Source organism: Tursiops truncatus, chromosome 1, assembly GCF_011762595.2.
Source record: "Tursiops truncatus isolate mTurTru1 chromosome 1, mTurTru1.mat.Y, whole genome shotgun sequence".
NCBI lineage: Eukaryota > Metazoa > Chordata > Mammalia > Artiodactyla > Delphinidae > Tursiops > Tursiops truncatus.
The window spans coordinates 53654057-53674848 of NC_047034.1; the positions used below are offsets into that span (position 1 = coordinate 53654057).

At 36.7% G+C, this 20792-nt stretch overlaps 1 protein-coding gene across 12 annotated transcripts in view; it reads left to right on the plus strand.

The window, feature by feature from the left end:
• Positions 1-20792, plus strand: part of COP1 (COP1 E3 ubiquitin ligase) — a 276406-nt gene that overhangs the window by 106259 nt on the left and 149355 nt on the right. For all 12 annotated transcript variants that reach the window (XM_033854790.2, XM_019952343.3, XM_019952342.3 and 9 more), the window contains one exon: positions 20052-20166. In XM_033854790.2, coding sequence (XP_033710681.1) covers positions 20052-20166 — 115 coding nt within the window. The remainder of the gene's footprint in view (positions 1-20051; positions 20167-20792) is intronic.

A 20792-nucleotide genomic window follows, 5' to 3' on the forward strand; every position in this document is an offset into this window, starting at 1 on the left:
TTTTTTTCCCTCAAGACCGCTTTGGCTTTTCGGGGTCTTTTGTGTCTCCTTACAAATTTTAAGATTTTTTTGTTCTAGTTCTGTAAAAAATGCCATTGGTAATTTGATAGGGATTGCATTGAATCTGTAGATTAGGTAGTATAGTCATTTTCACAATGTTGATTCTTCCAATCCAAGAACATGGTATATCTCTCCATCTGTTTGTATCATCTTTAATTTCTTTCATCACTGTCTTATAGTTTTCTGCATACAGGTCTTTTGTCTCCCTAGGTAGATTTATTCCTAGGTATTTTATTCTTTTAGTTCCAATGGTAAATGGGAGTGTTTCCTTAATTTCTATTTCTGATCTTTCATCATTAGTGTATAGGAATGGTAGAGATTTCTGTGCATTAATTTTGTATCCTGCAACTTTACCAAATTCATTGATTAGCTCTAGTAGTTTTCTGGTGGCATCTTTAGGATTCTCTATGTTTAGTATCATGTCGTCTGCAAGCAGTGACAGTTTTACTTTTCTTTTCCAATTTGTATTCCTTTTATTTCTTTTTCTTCTCTAATTGCCATGGCTAGGACTTCCAAAACTATGTTGAGTAACAGTGGTGAGAGTGGACATCCTTGTCTTGTTCCTGATCTTAAAGGAAAATGCTTTCAGTTTTTCACCATTGAGAATGATGTTTGCTGTGGGTTTTTCATATATGGCCTTTATTTTGTTGAGGTAGGTTCCCTCTGTGCCCACTTTCTGAAGAGTTTTGTTCATAAATGGGTGTTGAATTTTGTGAAAAGCTTTTTCTGCATCTATTGAGATGATCATATGGTATTTATTCCTTAATTGTTAATGTGGTGTATCACATTGATCGATTTGCATATATTGAAGAATCCTTGCATCCCTGGGATAAATCCCACTTGATCATGGTGTATGATCCTTTTAATGTGTTGTTGGATTCTGTTTGCTTGTATTTTGTTGAGGATTTTTGCATCTACATTCATGAGTGATATTAGTGTGTAATTTTCTTTTTTTGTAGTATCTTTGATTTTGAAATCAGGGTGATGGTGGCCTCATAGAATGAGTTTGGGAGTGTTCCTTCCTCTGCAGTTTTTTGGAAGAGTTTGAGAAGGATGGGTATTAGCTCTTCTCTAAATGTTTGATAGATTTCACCTGTGAAGCCATCTGGTCCTGGACTTTTGTTTGTTTGAAGATATTTAATCACAGTTTCAATTTGATTACTTGTGATTTGTCTGTTCATATTTTCTATTTCTTCCTGGTTCAGTCTTGGAAGGTTATACCTTTCTAAGAATTTGTCCATTTCTTTCAGGTTGTCCATTTTATTGCCATAGAGTTGCTTGTAGTAGTCTCTTAGGATGCTTTGTATTTCTGCAGTGTCTGTTGTAACGTCTCCTTTTACATTTCTAATTTTATTGATTTGAGTCCTCCCCCTCTTTTTCTTGATGAGTCTGGCTAATGGTTTATCAATTTTTTTTATCTTCTCAAAGAACCAGCTTTTAGTTTTATTGATCTTTGCTATTGTTTTCTTTGTTTCTATTTCATTTTTTTCTGATCTGATCTTTATGATTTCTTTCCTTCTACTAACGTTGTGTTTTGTTTGTTCTTTCTGTAGTTCCTTTAGGTGTAAGGTTAGATTGTTTATTTGAGACTTCTTGTTTCTTGAGATCGGCTTGTATTGCTATAAACTTCCCTCTTAGAACTGCTTTTGCTGCATCCCATAGGTTTTGGATTGGCCTGTTTCATTGTCATTTGTCTCTAGGTATTTTCTGATTTCCTCTTTGATTTCTTCAGTGATCTCTTGGTTATTTAGTAAAGTATTGTTTAGCCTCCATGTGTTTTTGTTTTTTATGTTTTTCTCCTGTAATTGATTTCTAATTTCACATTGTTGCGGTCAGGAAAGATGCTTTGTATTATTTCAGTTTTCTTATATTTACTGAGGCTTCATTTGATGTGATCTGTCCTGGAGAATGTCCCATGCGCACTTAAGAAGAATGTGTAATCTGCTGTTTTTGGATGGAATGTCCTATAAATATCAGTTAAATCTATCTGGTCTGTTGTGTTATTTAAAGCTTGTGTTTCCTTATTAATTTTCTGTTTGGATGATCTGTCGTTTGGTGTGAGGTGTTAAAGTCCCCCACTATTATTGTGTTACTGTCTATTTCCTCTTCTGGAGCTCTTAGCAGTTGCCTTATGTATTGAGGTGCTCCTATGCTGGGTGCATATATATTTATAATTGTTATATCTTCTGTTTAGATTGATCCCTTGATCATTATGTAGTGTCCTTCCTTGTGTCTTGTAACGTTCTTTATTTTAAAGTCTATTTTATCTGATATGAGTATTGCTACTTCAGCTTTTTTTTGATTTCCATTCACATGGAATATCTTTTTCCATCCCCTCACTTTCAGCCTGTATGTGTCCCTAGGTCTGAAGTGAGTTTCTTGTAGACAGCATATATATGGGTCTTGTTTTTGTATCCATTCAGCAAGCCTGTGTCTTTTGGTTGGAACTTTTAATCCATTCACATTTAAGGTAATTATTGATATGTACGTTCTTATTACCATTTTCTTAACTGTTTTGTGTTTTGTTTTTGTAGGTCCTTTTCTTCTCTTGTGTTTCCCACTTAGAGAAATTCCTTTAGCATGTGTTGTAGAGCTGATTTGGTGGTGGTGAATTCTCTTAGCTTTTGCTTATATGTAAAGCTTTTGATTTGTCTGTGGAATCTGAATGAGATCCTTGCCGGGTAGAGTAATCTTGGTTGTATGTTCTTCCCTTTCATCTCTTTAAATATGTCATGCCATTCCCTTCTGGCTTGTAGAGTTTCTGCTGAGAAATCAGCTGTTAACCTTTGGAGTTCCCTTGTATGTTGTTTGTTGGTTTTCCCTTGCTGCTTTCAGTAATTTTTCTTTGTCTTTAATTTTTGTCAATTTGATTACTATGTGTCTCGGTGTGTTTCTCTGTGGGTTTATTCTGTATGGGACTCTCTGCACTTCCTGGACTTGGGTGGCTATTTCCTTTCCCATGTTAGGGAAGTTTTCAACTATGATCTCTTCAAATATTTTCTCAGGTTCTTTCTCTCTCTCTTCTTCTTTTGGGACCCCTATAATGCAAATGTTATTGTGTTTAATGTTCTCCCAGAGGTCTCTTCAGCTGTCTTCATTTCTTTTCATTCTTTTTTCTTTATTCTGTTCCATGGCAGTGAGTTCCACCATTCTGTCTTCCAGGTCACTTTTCCATTTTTCTACCTCAGTTATTGTGCTATTGATTCCTTCTAGTGTAGTTTTCATTTCAGTTATTGTTCATGTTTGTTTGTTTGTTCTTTAATTCTTCTAGGTCTTTGTTAACCATTTCTTTCATCTTCTCAATCTTTGCCGTCATTCTTTTTCCGAGGTCCTGGATCATCTTCAGTATCATTATTCTGAACTATTTTTCTGGAAGGTTGCCTATCTCCACTTCATTTAGTTGTTTTTCTGGGGTTTTATCTTGTTCCTTCATCTGGTACATAGCCCTCTGACTTTTCATCTCATCTGTCTTTCTCTGAATGTGTTGTTAGTTCCACAGGCTGCAGGATTGTAGTTCTTCTTGCTTCTGCTCTCTGCCCTTTGGTGGATGAAGCTATCTAAGATGCTTGAGCAAGTTTCCTGATGCGAGGGACTGGTGGTGGGTAGAGCCGGCTGTTTCTCTGGTGGGCAGAGCTCAGTGAAAATTTAATCCACTTGTCTGCTGATGAGTCGGACTGGGTTCCCTCCCTGTTGGTTGTTTGGCCTGAGGTGACCCAACACTGGAGCCTACCCACACTCTTTAGTGGGGCTAGTCGTGACTCTGGGAGGGCTCACGCCAAGGAGTACTTCCCAGCACTTCTGCTGCCAGTGTCCTTGTCCTCCTGGTGAGACACATCCACCCCCCGCCTCTGCAGGAGACCCTCCAACACCAGCAGGTAGGTCTATTCAGTCTCGTATGCAGTCATTGCTCCTTCCCTTGGGTCCCGATGTGCACACTACTTTGTGTGTGCCCTCCAAGAGTGGAGTCTCTTGTTTGCCCCAGTCCTGTCGAAGTCCTGCAAACAAATCCCGCTAGCCTTCAAAGTCTGATTCTCTAGGAATTCCTCCTCCCGTTTCTGGGTCTCCAGGTTGGGAAGCCTGACATGGGGCTCAGAACCTTCACTCCAGTGGGTAGACTTCTGTGGTATAAGTGTTCTCCAGTTTGTGAGTCACCCACCCAGCAGTTATGGGGTTTGATTTTATTGTGATTGCACCCCTCCTAGCATCTCATTGTGGCTTCTCCTTTGTCTTTGGATGTGGGGTATGTTTTTTGGTGAGTTCCAGTGTCTTCTTGTCGATGATTGTTCAACAGTTAGTTGTGATTCCAGTGCTCTCGCAAGAGGGAGTCAAAAGCGAAGATTAAGTAAATTATGCAGTGTTAGCCAGGAAACATTTGAAGGAAATTTAGCTTTCTGTTTTATCTGTTACTGTAAGAGTCCAGATCAGCTAAATAATGATTTAAATAATAATAGAACTGTAGAAAAAAAGAGGGCTGTATATAAGAAAGCACCATAAACAAACTTTTAAACCCAAACTGGGAAAGGTTTTGTCAGTTGCTTCACATTGCTTCAAAATGAAAAAAGTTTCTTAAACCAATTTCATTCTTTTGATGAAGGCTCCAAAAATATTTTTTAAAAAAAGATAAAGAACATGGGGGAAAAAGGCAAATTCAGATGGTCAGCTCATATATGAAATAATACTCAACTTCCTAAATAATAAAAGCACAATATGAAGTAGTGTAAGGTACCAAAGAAGTCACCTAATAGTGGCTAAGGATGTTTCAAAATGGGAAATCTTCTTGCTTGCTGTGTGCATGTACATGTAGTGTTGAGGATGGGATGGGGGACTGAGAGAGGGGGAAAAGGGGAGGGGGGAGAGAGTTGGTTGTCTTACAGGAAGACTATTTGGCGATATATACATATGAGAAATGCTAAAAATGTGTGATTTGGTAGTGATAAACATAGGAATTTTTTATAAGAAATGATTCAAAGTACTATGTAAAGATTATATACCAGTATTATTTATAAAAGCAAAAATTCTAGAAAAATAAATATGCCCAATCATAGTAGAATAGCTATAGAAACTATGGTATAGCTATTGGGTATATTATTTTACTACTCTTAAAAATAATGTTTATAGTTGTAATTGAACTGAAAAAAATGTTAACAATATAATGTAGGTGAAGCCAGAAACAATTTTTTTATACCACTGAAGTTTTATAATTGCCTGTTCATTTTGCTTTAGAATTTTTATATAAGCTTAGTACAGTTAGTAAAATCAGGAAATTTAATGTTAATGCAATATTATTATTTGAGATAATATAGTTAAATTTTAGCAGTTTTGCCACTAATATTCTTTTATAGCAAAAGAAAAAAATTTTCCTTTTCCAATATGAATCCGGAATCACTGGTTACCTTTAGTTGTCATGTTTCTTCAGTCTCCTCTAAATTGTTATAGTTCCTTAGTTGTGCGTGATGTTGACGTTTTTGAATAAGTTATTAATTTTGTAGAACGTTCCTTAATATGAGTTTGTGTGATATTTCCTTATAACTAGATTCAGATTATCCATCTTTATCAGGAATACTACAGAACCGATGTGGTATCCTTTGTTAGTTTGTCATATCTCGAGCCATATTATATGAGTTTGCTCAGTACTGGTGATGTTAACTCTGATCACTTGATTAAGGTAGTGCCTGCCAGATTTGTCCTCTGTAAATTTACCATTTTCTCCCATTTGAGCATCTATTAATAAATCTTACTTGAAATAATTATTAATGTGTTTTGCCCAAATGATAATTTTTAATTCGTTTTTTCTTCCACATTTATTTTTTAAACTTTTTTATTGAAGTATAGTTAGTTTACAGTGTTGTGTTAGTTTCAAGTATACAGCAAAGTGAGTCACATATATATATGTGCACTTTTTCAGATTCTTTTCCATTATAGGTTATTATAAGATATTGAGTATAGTTCCCTGTGCTATACAGTAGATCCTTGTCATTTACCTATTTTATATAGAGTAGTGTGTATATGTTAATCCTAAACTCCTAGTTTATCCACCCCCACTCTTGTGCTATCCCCTCTGGTAACCATAAGTTTGCTTTCTATGTCTGTGAGTCTATTTCTGTTTTGTAAATAAGTTCATTTGTATCATTTTTTTAGATGCCACATTTAAGTGATATCATACAGTATAAGCTTCCTCTGTCTAACTTGACTTAATGTGATAATCTGTAAGCCCATCCATGTTGCTGCAAATGGCATTATTTCATTTTTTTAAATAGCTGAGTAATACTTCCACATTTATTCGTTAGCATTTCTACTGAAAGGGAGGATCTTTCCCTCCCTCCCTCTTTGTTTGTTTATATGGTTATGGAATCATGGAATTTTAATTTTTTCTGTTAATCATTTTGAAACTGAAGTTGTTCCCTGTTTGTCTAGTTGGAACTCCTTCAAGCTGATTTTCATGTTCTTATCATTCTTTAAGTGACTTATTACATTCTTAGACAACAAGATATACCAGCATCATCTTGTACTTACCTTGCCCCAGTCCTGGAATCAGCCGTGTATCCAAGAAGCCCTGTTTTCTTTTTTTTCTTTTTGCGGTACGCGGGCCTCTCACTGTTGTGGCCTCTCCTGTCGCGGAGCACAGGCTCTGGACGCACAGGCTCAGTGGCCATGGCTCACGGGCCTAGGCGCTCCGCGGCATGTAGGATCTTCCTGGACCGGGGCACGAACCCGTGTCCCCTGCATTGGCAGGCAGACTCTCAACCACTGCGCCACCAGGGAAGCGCAAGATCTGGGTTTTAAGTGTGCTCATTGCACTTAGGGCATCATTGCTTGTAGGTCTTCTCGGTGGACAGAGCTAGGAAATATGTATATCTGTATATGTAACATATTATAATATGTATCCATTAATTATATATTATTCACCTTAAGTGTTTGATGAAAGGACTCACAGGAATCAAGCAGTTTATACTTCTGGAACATCATTATAGGCAATGGATATAGTACAGCCAAGCAGAAGAAGGGTACTCATTGAAAGGGATATGAAGACTTCAGGCACAGTCTTCTTTGTCCTTCTACCACCGAGTCACAGAGGAATTGCTTTGTTTCCAGGTTCAGAACAATTGCTAGCTTGCATCTCAAGCACCTTAGTAATGGGAAATTCAAATTTGGCTTGAGGTCGGATCTCTTATTTTAACCTAGTCACATGGGCAGTGCATTCTAGTTATGTGACCAGCCATTAAGTTACAGGCTCCACTGAAATCAGGTGAATCATAAATTCACTTATTATTACTAAACAATGCTGACAGACTGATACAGTCTGCTCCCAAACAACTCACAGGCCCATGGTTATGGTATATCATTTATCTTCATTTAGTACATTTTGTGGGCTTCCCTGGTGGCGCAGTGGTTAAGAATCCACCTGCCAATGCAGGGGACACGGGTTCGAGCCCTGGTCCAGGAAGATCCCACATGCCACGGAGCAACTAAGCCCGTGCGCCACAACTACTGAGCCTGTGTTCCAGAGCCCATGAGCCACAACTACTGAGCCTGCGTTCTGCAACTGCTGAAGCCCACGCTCCTAGGGCCCGTGCTCTGCAACAAGAGAAGCCACCGCAATGAGAAGTCTGTGCGCCGCAACGAAGAGTAGCCCCCACTCGCCGCAACTAGAGAAAGCCTGCATGTAGCAACGAAAGACCCAATGCAGCCAAAAATAAATAAATTTAAAAAAAAAGAATTGTTAAAAAAACCCACAACATTTTGTAATGTAGGTAAGAGTCAGCTGTTCTGGAGATAACCATGTGGGCAATACAGACTAGCTGAGATTAATCTATGCTATTCAGTTTATGAACATAATATTTATGTAATCATATATGTAAATAACATGTCTGTGTTTCTGCATCTGTCATAAAAGCTATGAGTTCATACTGATGAGCTCTCATTGCAGTTCACTATCACAGGGTTCGTTGTAGCTTTACATTGTACCCTTTCTATATCTCTATTTCTCTTTTCTGACAGAAACCTAGCTCTCATTATCAAAATAAATTTTACTTATTGTCATAGTCTTAGAAAAAATATATATATAAACTAGTATGGAAGTTACTAAGAAAACAAATCTACTAACTAGTGATATTTAAATTTCTTTTTGTCTTTAGTCTGAGAGAATATAGTGTGAAAATATAGTGTGTTCAAAGTTTACTTTGTTTTGATTGTTAATTTTCATCAGTATAAACTGTGATATTTCTTTGAAATACAGTTAAATTCATTTGCTTCTGTTTGTGTTCCACCACCCCCCATTTTTATGACATACAGACTTTTTTGAATATATGAAATATTAACCTGATTCTAAAAGTCAGAGCTGTACAAAAAGTCATACTCAATAAATACCACCCGTCTAGCCCTTCTTCCAATTCCCATATCCTTTATCTTTTCCCACTACATTGTTTCTTACCCCCTGTTGGTAACCAGTTTTATTAGTCAGGTTTTCATGATACATATTCATATTCTCTCATTTCTTTTTTCTTACACAAAGGGTAGCTTTCCTAGTGATTCTCTTCTGCACTTTGCTTTTTTATTTTAACAATGTATCATGAAAACAAATCCACAGAAGTTCATAGAACTCTTCCTCATTGTTTTTATAGCTGCATAGGATTATTTAATCAATTAGTTACATAAAGACAGGTAATTTACATTATCTTGTAAATACAAGTAGTGCTGCAGTGATTAACTTGTGCATATGTATTTTCATATTGTTGGACAATGTATCTTAAGTGTAAATTCCTAGACATGGGGTTTCTGGGTCAAAGATGTAGATGGATGAATGGATGGATGGATGGATGGACGGACGGACGGATGGAGAGAAAGACAGAGATTGATATTGCCAAATCATCCTCTTCCCCCAAAGAATTGTACCAATTTGCATTTTCCCCAGCAATATATGAATGTGCCTGTTTTCCTACAGTCTTTCTCAGAGGCTCTCTAAAAGAATGAGTTTTACTTTAAAATTTTTGCCAATCTTTTAGGTGAGAAATATATCTCAGAATAGTTTTATGTTTCTGTAATTATGAATGAAGCTGAACAACCATCATATGATTACTTGTATATTAATATACTTATTAGTGGATTATGTATTCATATTTCTGGCCTTTTTTTTTTTTTTTTGCGGTACGTGGGCCTCTCACTGTTGTGGCCTCTCCCATTGCGGAGCACAGGCTCCGGACGTGCAGGTTCAGCGGCCGTGGCTCACGGGCCTAGCCGCTCTTCGGCATGTGGGATCTTCCCAGACCGGGGAACGAACCTGTGTCTCCTGCATCGGCAGGCGGACTCTTCAACCACTGCACCACCAGGGAAGCCCTGGCCTATTTTTTCTATAAAGTTTTTGATCTGTTTTGTTCAATTTTTAAGATTTGACGGTATATTAAGAATATTAGCCCTTTATCTGTGATAAATGTTGCCTATATTTTCTTCTGTTTTTCTTTGAAACTGTTCAAAATTTTTAAATTATTATTTAAAGTTACCAATCTTTTGTTACCTCTGGGTTTTGAGTCATAGTTCAAAATGTCTACCTGTAACTAGAATATAGAGAAATTTACCCATGTTTTCTTAAAATACTTGTCTCGTTTCATTTTTTACATTTAGATTCCTGTTCTGTTTGGAGTTTATTGTTGTGTATGTTTTGAGGTGTGGATCTAATTTTATCTTTATCCAAATGTCTAGTCAGTTGTCCCAGCCCACTTTTTAAAAATCTATCTTTGATCGAGAGTTGTGATATGCAGCCTTTCTCATATCAAAAATTCTGTGTGTAAAATGGATTTATTTCTGGTCTTTCTCTTCTATCTGCTGATGTGTTTCCCTTTTCACTATCACCTCTTTATGGTATGTTTTAATGTCTGATAGAACTAATTCCTCCAACCCCCCAGCACTTCTTTTTCAGTGTTTTACAGAATATTCTTTCCTGTTTGTTTTTTCACATGAACTTTATTATTTTTTTAAATTTATTTAATTTATTTTATTTTTGGCTGTGTTAGGTCTTCATTGTTGCACATGGGCTTTCTCTGGTTGCAGAGAGCGGGGGCTACTCTTCATTGTGGTGCGTGGGCTTCTCATCACGGTGGCTTCTCTTGTTGTGGAGCACGGGCTCTAGGTGCTCAGGCTTCAGTAGTTGTGGCTTGCAGGCTAAGTAGTTGTGGCTCGCGGGCTCTAGAGTGCAGGCTCAGTAGTTGTGGTGCACGGGCTTAGTTGCTCCGCGGCATGTGAGATCTTCCCAGACCAGAGCTTGAACCCGTGTCCCCTTCATTGGCAGGCGGATTCTTAACCACTGCGCCACCAGAGAAGCCCTCACATCAACTTTAGTATCAGTTTCTCTAGCTGCATAAAAAAGCTTCTTGGTATCTTTATTAGAACTGCCTTTAACTTATAAATTACCTTACGAGGAATTGATATATTTATGATATTAAGTTGAGTCTAGGTTTTATTTATTTCTTCATAAGTTTATTCCTAAGTTTCTTTAGAGTTGTAAAAATAAATTTTTAAATTTTGAGATAACTGTAGATTCATATGCAGTTGTAAAAATTAATACAGAGAGAGCCCATGAAAATTCCCTGGTGGTCCAGTGGTTAGGACTCCATGCTTCCACTACTGGCAGCCTGGGTTCAATCCATCCCTGGTTGGGGAACTAAGATTGCACAAACTGTGTGGTACGGCCAAAACAAAACAAAAAGCATTAAAAAAGACAACAAACCAGAGAGAGCTCCTGTACCCTTTACCCAGTTACCATAATGGTAACACACGAACAATATTGAGCTTTCCAGTCCATGAATATGGTATATCTTTCCATCTATTTTGGTCCTTTAAAAATTTCTCCTGGCAGTGTTTGTGTTTGTAATATAGAGGTCTTCCATGCTTTCATTAAATTTCTAATTCTTTTTGATGCTATTATTGATACAATTATTTTAAAATTTTTATTTTCTACTTTGTTGTGAATATATAAACGTAGAATTGATTTTTGTACGTTAGCCATATATTCTTATTAGCTTGCTAAATTTATTAATTTTCTTTCTAAATTTATTAATTCTAGTAGTTTTGTAGATTCTCAGGAATTTCTATGTAAAATCATATGATCAGCAAGAAGATATTTTTACCTTTTCTAATCTTTGTGTGTTCTTTTCTGTTTCCCCTCACCTCTTCCCCCCTTCTCCTCTCCTTCTTCCCTCCTTCTCCTCTCCTTCTTCCCTCCCCTCCTCTCCTCTCGCCACATCTCCCTTCTCTTCTTTTTCTTCTTTTTCCCTCCCCTTTCCCCCTTATACTTCAACTTACATGTTAGCTCTACATTTTGGTAGATGCCCTTTATCAAGTTGAGGAAGTTTCCTTCTGTTCCTAATTTGTTGAGAAATTTTAACATGTATAGGTGTTGAATTTTGTCAGATGCTTTTTATGCATCTCTTGAAAATTTTTTTTAATTTAATTTATTTATTTATACAGCAGGTTCTTATTAGTCATCCATTTTATACACATCAGTGTATACATGTCAATCACAATCTCCCAATTCATCACAACCCCCGCTGCTTTCCCCCTTGGTGTCCATATGTTTTTTCTCTACATCTGTATCTCAATTTCTGCCCTGCAAACCAGGCAGAAGTTTTTATATGGATATCTCCTTTATTCTGCCCACTTGATGAATTGCGTTGATTGATTTTCTAATATGAAAACAACCCTGCATTCTTGGACTGAACTCCATTTAGTCATGATGAGTTATTCTTTTTACATGTTGTTGAAATTGATTTGCTGTTATTTTGTTGTGGGTGCTTGTTTTCATGAAGGCCCTTATTCCCCTTCTTCTTTCCTTCCCTTCCCCAGTGTCCTCGCTGGGTTTGGGTATTACAGCTATGCTGGTCTCAGAAGACAAATTGGGAAGTGTTTTCTGAAATAGTTTGTGTACAATTGATGTTATGTCTTCCTTGAATATTTGGTAGAATTTTCATGTAAAAGTATCTGGGCCCTCTCTTCTGATGTGTATGCTGGTTTTCAGTGTATTTATTGTCTTATTCTTGAACCCCATAAATTAGATATTATAATTAATGTATGTAAACAATATTTAAAATCACTTACTTGGTTACTAGTTTCCTTACTTCTCTTTCATTTTGTGTCTCAGACCTTCTGGTTTGTGTTGTTGAACTTTTCAATTACATGGTTTCAGAAATTTTTTAAGAAGTAGCTTATTGGTGACAATCCTTGTTTTCATTTACATGAAAAAATATTTTGCTCGTGTTGTTGCAGGACAGTTTTGTTGGAATCTGAATTTTAGGTTGGGGTTATTTTATTTCAACTTTTAAGGATAACCAAAGTTTACTTTGTTCTAACTTCTCTTATTGCTTTTGAGAAGTATTTTGCTTGTTTAATTGTTCCTGTTAGGTGAATTAACTTTTCTGTTTGTCTCATTTTAAAATCTTTCTGTTTTGTAAAAAAATATACTTTTGCTTTAGTGTGTCTAATTGCAGATTTCTTTTTTTTTTTAATTAACTTACTTTTATTTATTTTTGGCTGCGTTGGATCTTTGTTGCTGAGCACGGGCTTTCTCTAGTTGGTGGCGAGCAGGTGCTACTCTTTGTTGCAGTGCGCAGGCTTCTCATCGTGGTGGCTTCTCGTTGTGGAGCATGGGCTCTAGGCGTGCAAGCTTCAGTAGATGTGGCACGTGGGCTCAGTTGTTATGGCTGTGGGCTCTAGAGCGCAGTCTCAGTAGTTGTGGTGCAGGGGCTTAGTTGCTCTCTGGAATGTGGGATCTTCCCGGACCAGGGCTCGAACCCATGTCCTCTGCATTGGCAGACACATTCTTTGCCACTGTACCACCAGAGACGCCTTGTGGATTTGTTTTTAATTATCCTTCTTGGTAGGAATAATTTCTATGTCTGTATTCATGTATGTTTTCAGTTCTGGAAAATTGTCAGCACCAACTCTTCAGATATGTCTTCTTCAGTCTGTTACTCTTTTCTGGGTCTCTGGGGGCCCATATTTTAAACCTTATTATTCTTTTTTTTTTTTAACGTTTTTTTTTTTTGGATTTAATTTAATTTATTTTTTTATACAGCAGGTTCTCATTAGTTATCCATTTTATACATATTAGTGTATATATGTCAATCCCAAGCCCCCAGTTCATCACCCCCCGACTGCCCACCCCCGCCACTTTCCCACTTGGTATCCATACGTTTGTTCTCCTCATCTGTGTCTCAATTTCTGCCCTGCAAACCGGTCCATCCGTACCACTTTTTAGGTTCCACATATATGTGTTAGTATACGATATTTGTTTTTCTCTTTCTGACTTACTTTACTCCGTATGACAGTCTCTGAATCCATCCATGTCTCTATAAATGACCCAATTTCGTTCCTTTTTATGGCTGAGTAATATCCCATTGTATATATGTACCACATCTTCTTTATCCATTTGTCTGTTGATGGGCATTTAGGTTGCTTCCATGACCTGGCTATTGTAAATAGTGCTGCAATGAACATTGGGGTGCATGTGTCTTTTTGAATTATGGTTTTCTCTGAGTATATGCCTAGTAGTGGGATTGCTGGATCATATGGTTATTCTATTTTTAGTTTTTTAAGGAAACTCCATACTGTTCTCCATAGTGGCTGTATCAGTTTACATTCCCACCTTGCAACAGTGCAAGAGGGTTCCCTTTTCTCCACACCCTCTCCAGCATTTGTTGTTTGTAGATTTTCTGATGATGCCCATTCTAACTGGTGTGAGGTGATACCTCATTGTAGTTTTGATTTGCATTTCTCTAACAATTAGTGATGTTGAGCAGCTTTTCATGTGCTTCTTGACGATCTGTATGTCTTCCTTGGAGAAATGTCTATTTAGGTCTTCTGCCCATTTTTGGATTGGGTTGTTTGTTTTTTTAATATTGAGCTGCATGAGCTGTTTATATATTTTGGAGATTAATCCTTTGTCCATTAATTCGTTTGCAAATATTTTCTCCCATTCTGAGGGTTGTTTTCTCATCTTGTTTATAGTTTCCTTTGCTTTGCAAAAGCTTTTCAGTTTCATTAGGTCCCATTTGTTTAATTCGTTTTTATTTCCATTACTGTCGGAGGTGGATCAAAAAAGATCGTGCTGTGATTTATGACAAACAGTGTTCTTCCTATGTTTTCCTCTAAGAGTTTTATAGTGTCTGGTCTTACATTTAGGTCTCTAATCCATTTTGAGTTTATTTTTGTGTATGGTGTTAGGGAGTGTTCTAATTTCATTCTGTTCCATGTAGCTGTCCAGTTTTCCCAGCACCACTTATTGAAGAGACTGTCTTTTCTCCATTGTATATCCTTGCCTCGTTTGTCATGGATTAGGTGACCATAGGTGCATGGGTTTATCTCTGGGCTTTCTATCCTGTTCCATTGATCTATATTTCTGTGTTTGTGCCAGTATCCTATTGTCTTGATTACTGTAGCTTTGTAATATAGGCTGAAGTCAGGGAGTCTGATTCCTCCAGCTCCGTTTTTTTCCCTCAGGACCGCTTTGGCTATTTGGGGTCTTTTGTGTCTTCATACAAATTTTAAGAGTTTTTGTTCTAGTTCTGTAAAAAGTGCCATTGGTGATTTGATAGGGATTGCATTGAATCTGTAGATTGCTTTAGGTAATATAGTCACTTTCACAATATTGATTCTTCCAATCCAAGAACATGGTATATCTCTCCATGTGTTTGTGTCATATTTAATTTCTTTCATCAGTGTCTTATAGTTTTCTGCATACAGATCTTTTATCTCCCTAGGTAGGTTTATCCCTAGGTATTTTATTCTTTTTGTTGCAGTGGTAAATGGGAGTGTTCCCTTAATTTCTCTTTCAGATTTTTCATCATTAGTGTATAGGAATGCAAGAGATTTCTGTGCATTAATTTTGTATCCTGCAACTTTACCAGATTCATTGATTAGCTCTAGTAGTTTTCTGCTAGCATATTTAGGATTCTCTATGTATAGTATCATGTTATTTGTAAACAGTGACAGTTTTACCTTTTCTTTTCCAATTTGTATTCCTTTTATTTGTTTCTTCTCTGATTGCTGTGGATGGGTCTTCCAAAACTATGTTGAATAATAGTGGTGAGAGTGGACATCCTTGTCTTGTTTCTGATCTTACAGGAAATGCTTTCAGTTTGTCACCATTGAAAATGATGTTTGCTGTGGGTTTATTTTATATGGCCTTTATTATGTTCAGGTAGGTTCCCTCTTTTCCCACTTTCTGGAGGGTTTTTTTTAATCATAAATGGGTGTTGAATTTTGTCAAAAGCTTTTTCTGCATCTATTGAGATGATCATGTGGTTTTTCTTCTTCAGTTTGTTAATATGGTTTATCACATTGGTTGATTTGCGTATATTGAAGAATCCTTGCATCCCTGGGATAAATCCCACTTGATTATGGCGTATGAGCCTTTTAATGTGTTGTTGGATTCTCTTTGCTAGTATTTGTTGAGGATTTTTGCATCTATATTCATCAGTGATATTGGTCTGTAATTTTCTGTTTTTGTAGTATCTTTGTCTGATTTTGGTGTCAGGGTGATGGTGGCCTCATAGAATGAGTTTGGGAGTGTTCCTTCCTCTGCATTTTTTTGGAAGAGTTTGAGAAGGATGGGTGTTAGCTCTTCTCTAAATATTTGATAGAATTACCCTGTGAAGCCATCTGGTCCTCGACTTTTGTTTCTTGGAAGATTTTTAATCTCAGTGTCAATTTGATTACTTGTGATTGGTCTGTTCATATTTTCTATTTCTTCCTGGTTCAGTCTTAGAAGGTTATACCTTTCTAAGAATTTGTCCATTTCTTCCAGGTTGTCCATTTTATGGGCATAGAGTTGCCTGTAATAGTCTCTTAGGATGCTTTGCATTTCTGCAGTGTCTGGTGTAACTTCTCCTTTTTTCATTTCTAATTTTATGGATTTGAGTCCTCTCCCTCTTTCTTGAAGAGTCTGGCTAATGGTTTATCAATTTTTTTTATCTTCTCAAAGAACCAGCTTTTAGTTTTATTGATCTTTGCTCTTGTTTTCCTTGTTTCTATTTCCTTTATTTCTGCTCTGATCTTTATGATTTCTTTCCTTCTGCCAACCTTGGGTTTTGATTATTCTTCTTTCTGTAGTTCCTTTAGGTGTAAGGTTAGTTTATTTGTGATTTTTCTTGTTTCTTGAGGTTGGCTTGTATTGCTATAAACTTCCCTCTTAGAACTGCTTTTGCTGCATCCCATAGGTTTTGGATTGTCGTGTTTTCATTGTCATTTGTCTCTAGGTGTTTTTTGATTTCCTCTTTGATTTCTTCACTGATCTCTTGGTTATTTAGTAACATATTGTTGAGCCTCTATGTGTTTGTGTTTTTTACGTTTTTTACCCTGTAATTGATTTCTAATCTCGTAGCATTGTGGTCAGAAAAGATACTTGATATGATTTCAATTTTCTCAAATTTACTGAGCTTGATTTGTGACCCAAGATGTGTTCTATCCTGGTGAATGTTCTGTGTACACTTTAGAAGAAAGTGTAATCTGCTGTTTTTGGATGGAAAGAAATCAATTAAATATCTATATTATTAAATATTAAATATCAATTAAATCTGTGTGGTCTGTTGTGTCATTTAAAGCTTGTGTTTTGTTATTAATTTTCTGTTTGGATGATCTGTCATTTGGTGTAAGTGAGGTGTTAAAGTCCCCCACTCTTATTATTATTATTTTTTTACATCTTTATTGGAGTATAATTGTTTTACAGTGGTGTGTTAGTTTCTGCTTTATAACAAAGTGAATCAGTTATACGTATATTCCCATATCTCTTCCCTCTTGCATCTCCCTCCCTCCCACCCTCCCTATCCCACCCCTCCAGGCGGTCACAAAGCACGGAGCTGATCTCCCTGTGCTATGCGGCTGCTTCCCACTAGCTATCTACCTTACGTTTGGTAGTGTATATATGTCCATGCCTCTCTCTTGCTTTGTCACAGCTTACCCTTCCCCCTCCCCATATCCTCAAGTCCATTCTCTAGTAGGTCTGTGTCTTTATTCCTGTTTTACCCCTAGGTTCTTCATGACATTTTTTTTTCTTAATTCCATATATATGTGTTAGCATACGGTATTTGTCTTTCTCTTTCTGACTTACTTCACTCTGTATGACAGACTCTAGGTCTATCCACCTCATTACAAATAGCTCAATTTTGTTTCTTTTTATGGCTAAGTAATATTCCATTGTATATATGTGCCACATCTTCTTTATCCATTCATCTGATGATGGACACTTAGGTTGTTTCCATCTCCAGGCTATTGTAAATAGAGCTGCAATGAACATTTTGGTACGTGACTCCTTTTTAATTATGGTTTTCTCAGCGTATATGCCCAGTAGTGGGATTGCTGGGTCATATGGTAGTTCTATTTGTAGTTTTTTAAGGAACCTCCATACTGTTCTCCATAGTGGCTGTATCAATTCACATTCCCACCAGCAGTGCAAGAGTGTTCCCTTTTCTCCAGACCCTCTCCGGCATTTAGTGGTTCTAGATATTTTGATGATGGCCATTCTGACTCGTGTGAGATAATATGTGTTTGTCGATTTCCTCTTTTATAGCTGTTAGCAGTTGCTTTTTGTGTGGAGGTGCTCCTATGTTGGGTGCATATATATTTATAATTGTTATATCTTCTTAGATTGATCCCTTGATCATTATGTAGTGTCCTTCCTTGTGTCTTGTAACGTTCTTTATTTTAAAGTCTATTTTATCTGATATGAGTCTTGCTACTCCAGCTTTCTTTGGATTTCCATTTGCATGGAATATCTTTTTCCATCCCCTCACTTTCAGTCTGTATGTGTCCCTAGGTCTGAAGTGGGTCTCTTGTAGACAGCATACATATGGGTCTTGTTTTTGTATCCATTCAGCAAGCCTGTGTCTTTTTGTTGGAGCATTTAATCCATTCACGTTTAAGGTAATTATTGATATGTATGTTCCTATTACCATTTTCTTAATTGTTTTGTGTTTTGTTTTTGTAGGTCCTTTTCTTCTCTTGTGTTTCCCACCTAGAGAAGTTCCTTTAACATTTGTTGTAGAGCTGGTTTGGTGGTGGTGAATTCTCTTAGCTTTTGCTTATCTGTAAAGCTTTTGATTTCTCCCTCAAATCTGAATGAGATCCTTGCCGGGTAGAGTAATCTTGGTTGTAGCTTCTTCCCTTTCATCACTTTAAGTATATCATGCCACTTCCTTCTGGCTTGTAGAGTTTCTGCTGGCAAATCAGCTGTTTACCTTACGGGAGTTCCCTTGTATGTTATTTGTTGTTTTTCCCTTGCTGCTTTCAGTAATTTTTCTTTGTCTTTATTTTTTTCCAGTTTGATTACTGTGTGTCTTGGTGTGTTTCTCCTTGATTTTATCCTGCCTGGGATGCTCTGTGCTTCCTGGACTTGGGTGTTTATTTCGTTTCCCATGTTAAGGAAGTTTTTGACTCTAATCTCTTCAAATATTTTCTCGGGTTCTTTCTCTCTCTCTTCTCCTTCTGGGACCCCTATAATGCGAATGTCTTTGCGTTTAATGTTGTCCCAGAGGTCTCTTAGGTTGTCTTCATTTCTTTTCATTCATTTTTTTAATTCTGGTCTGCAACAGTGAATTCCACCATTCTGTCTTCCAGGTCACTTATCCGTTCTTCTGCCTCAGTTATTCTGCTATTGATTTCTTCTAGCGTATTTTTCATTTCAATTATTGTATTGTTCATATCTGTTTGTTTGTTCTTTAATTCTTCTAGGATTTTGTTAAACATTTCTTACATCTTTTCGATCATTGTCTCCATTCTTTTTCCAAGGTCCTGGATCACCTTCACTATTATTATTCTGACATCTTTTTCTGGAATAAACCTTATTATTCTGTCTCCTATGTCTCTTTTCTTGTCTTACAAATTTTTCTTTCTTCTTGGCTTTATTCCTTCATTTTGAGTAATTTTTGCAGATTTGTCTTCCACTTTGGAAATTCTCTTTTTATTCTCCAAATCTAATACTTGTTCTTTCGTAGGTATTTGTCCTCAAATCAGATTGTCCCCTTGTTTCCCCTTTTCTACACTCTTATATTTTGTTTACTGTTACCTCTCTGAGTTCAGCTTACTGTTCGGTTGTTTATCTTTTGGAAAATAGTCCTTTTTTTCTTTTGATCCAAGCGCAGCTTTAAAATATATCTTAGTTACCATTTACTTTTAGCAGGAGTTCACTTTAGATAAGTGTTTTTTGTTCATTGTAGTAACTTAATATTTCTTACTTAATACATTTGCAGTTCTGGTATTCTTATTGGTGAACTTGTGTCATCTCAGGATCTCATTTTGTGTCTTATCTCTTTATCTGTTAATGTGCCACAAGCATAATAGTAACCATTTGTGGAAGGGTTTTCATACCCTTTTAATTAACATGGTGTTGGTAGTATTATATATTTAGGATTATAAACTTTTTAAATAAGATTTATATGCCAGTATATTTCAGATTTGTTGTTGTTCTCTAAGTATGTGTGTGTGTATATATATATATATATATGTGTGTGTGATTTAGTTATTTGGGTCTTCTAATGTATATGTCAAACTATACCTATTAACTACCCCTTAACCTAATAATCAGTGTTAATTTAAATACCTATTCTGTACAGCCAAGCAGTCTTCCTGTTATTCACAAGGTATAGGTTGCAATATAGGGATGATGCAGCAGTAATTAGTTTTCTTTTGGTAATTGTTTTCTAACAATTGATGCATATTAAAGTAAAATTCTCAAAATTATACTTTTTAGAATAGCCCTTATAATAGATTCTATCTTCATTTATTTTGGAGAGTTGAAAGAAGCTTCTCATTTTATTCTCATAAAATTGACCTATTTTCCCTTTAAAATAAGAATTCGAAATATGGTCTAAGAACTATGGGATTTTGCTATTTGTAAGTATTTTAATGTGAACTTTTGAAATTAAATATTCAAGCATTTGGATATTCTGTGCAGAGAAATAGTATGATTTGTTCTGAGTTACAAGTGTCTTTTCTTGTTATCACCTTAGACAAAGAAACAGCCCTGGTATAACAGCACATTAGCATCAAGACGAAAACGACTCACTGCTCATTTTGAAGACTTAGAGCAATGTTACTTTTCTACAAGGATGTCTCGTATCTCAGGTACATTCAGGACTTCTTAAAATATCTCAGATTCATGTTTCATATCCAAATCTAGCTTCTTATGCTGGATTTATGGAAAGCAAAAGTGTCTGTTTTCAACATAGTCTAGCACAGTATTGTGTAGGTTCTTAGACATCTTGGAGAACATTGCTTTTCCATATCTATTTTTGTTCTCTTTCTTTATTTGGGAATTTTTTATCTGTATATAGTGAGCTGTATAAAGTTAAAAACAAATCAGCCATGAATATGTAGCTAGCAAAAATAAGTTCCATTCAGTTGCCTTCTATTCTTCAACATTTATTAAGTTGTAAGCACTATCCTCTGTGCTAAGAATAAAAAGATGAAAGTACTTGTTCTTGTCGTCAAGCAGTATTATGAATTTAGTGGGGGGAGGCAACAGGTAAATAATTCTATGTGTCGGGCTTCCCTGGTGGCGCGGTGGTTGCGAGTCTGCCTGCTAATGCAGGGGACATGGGTTCGTGCCCCGGTCCGGGAGGATCCCACATGCCGTGAAGTGGCTGGGCCCGTGAGCCATGGCCTCTGAGCCTGCGCGTCCGGAGCCTGTGCTCCGCAACAGGAGAGGCCGCAGCAGTGAGAGGCCCGTGTACTGCAAAAAAAAAAAATAA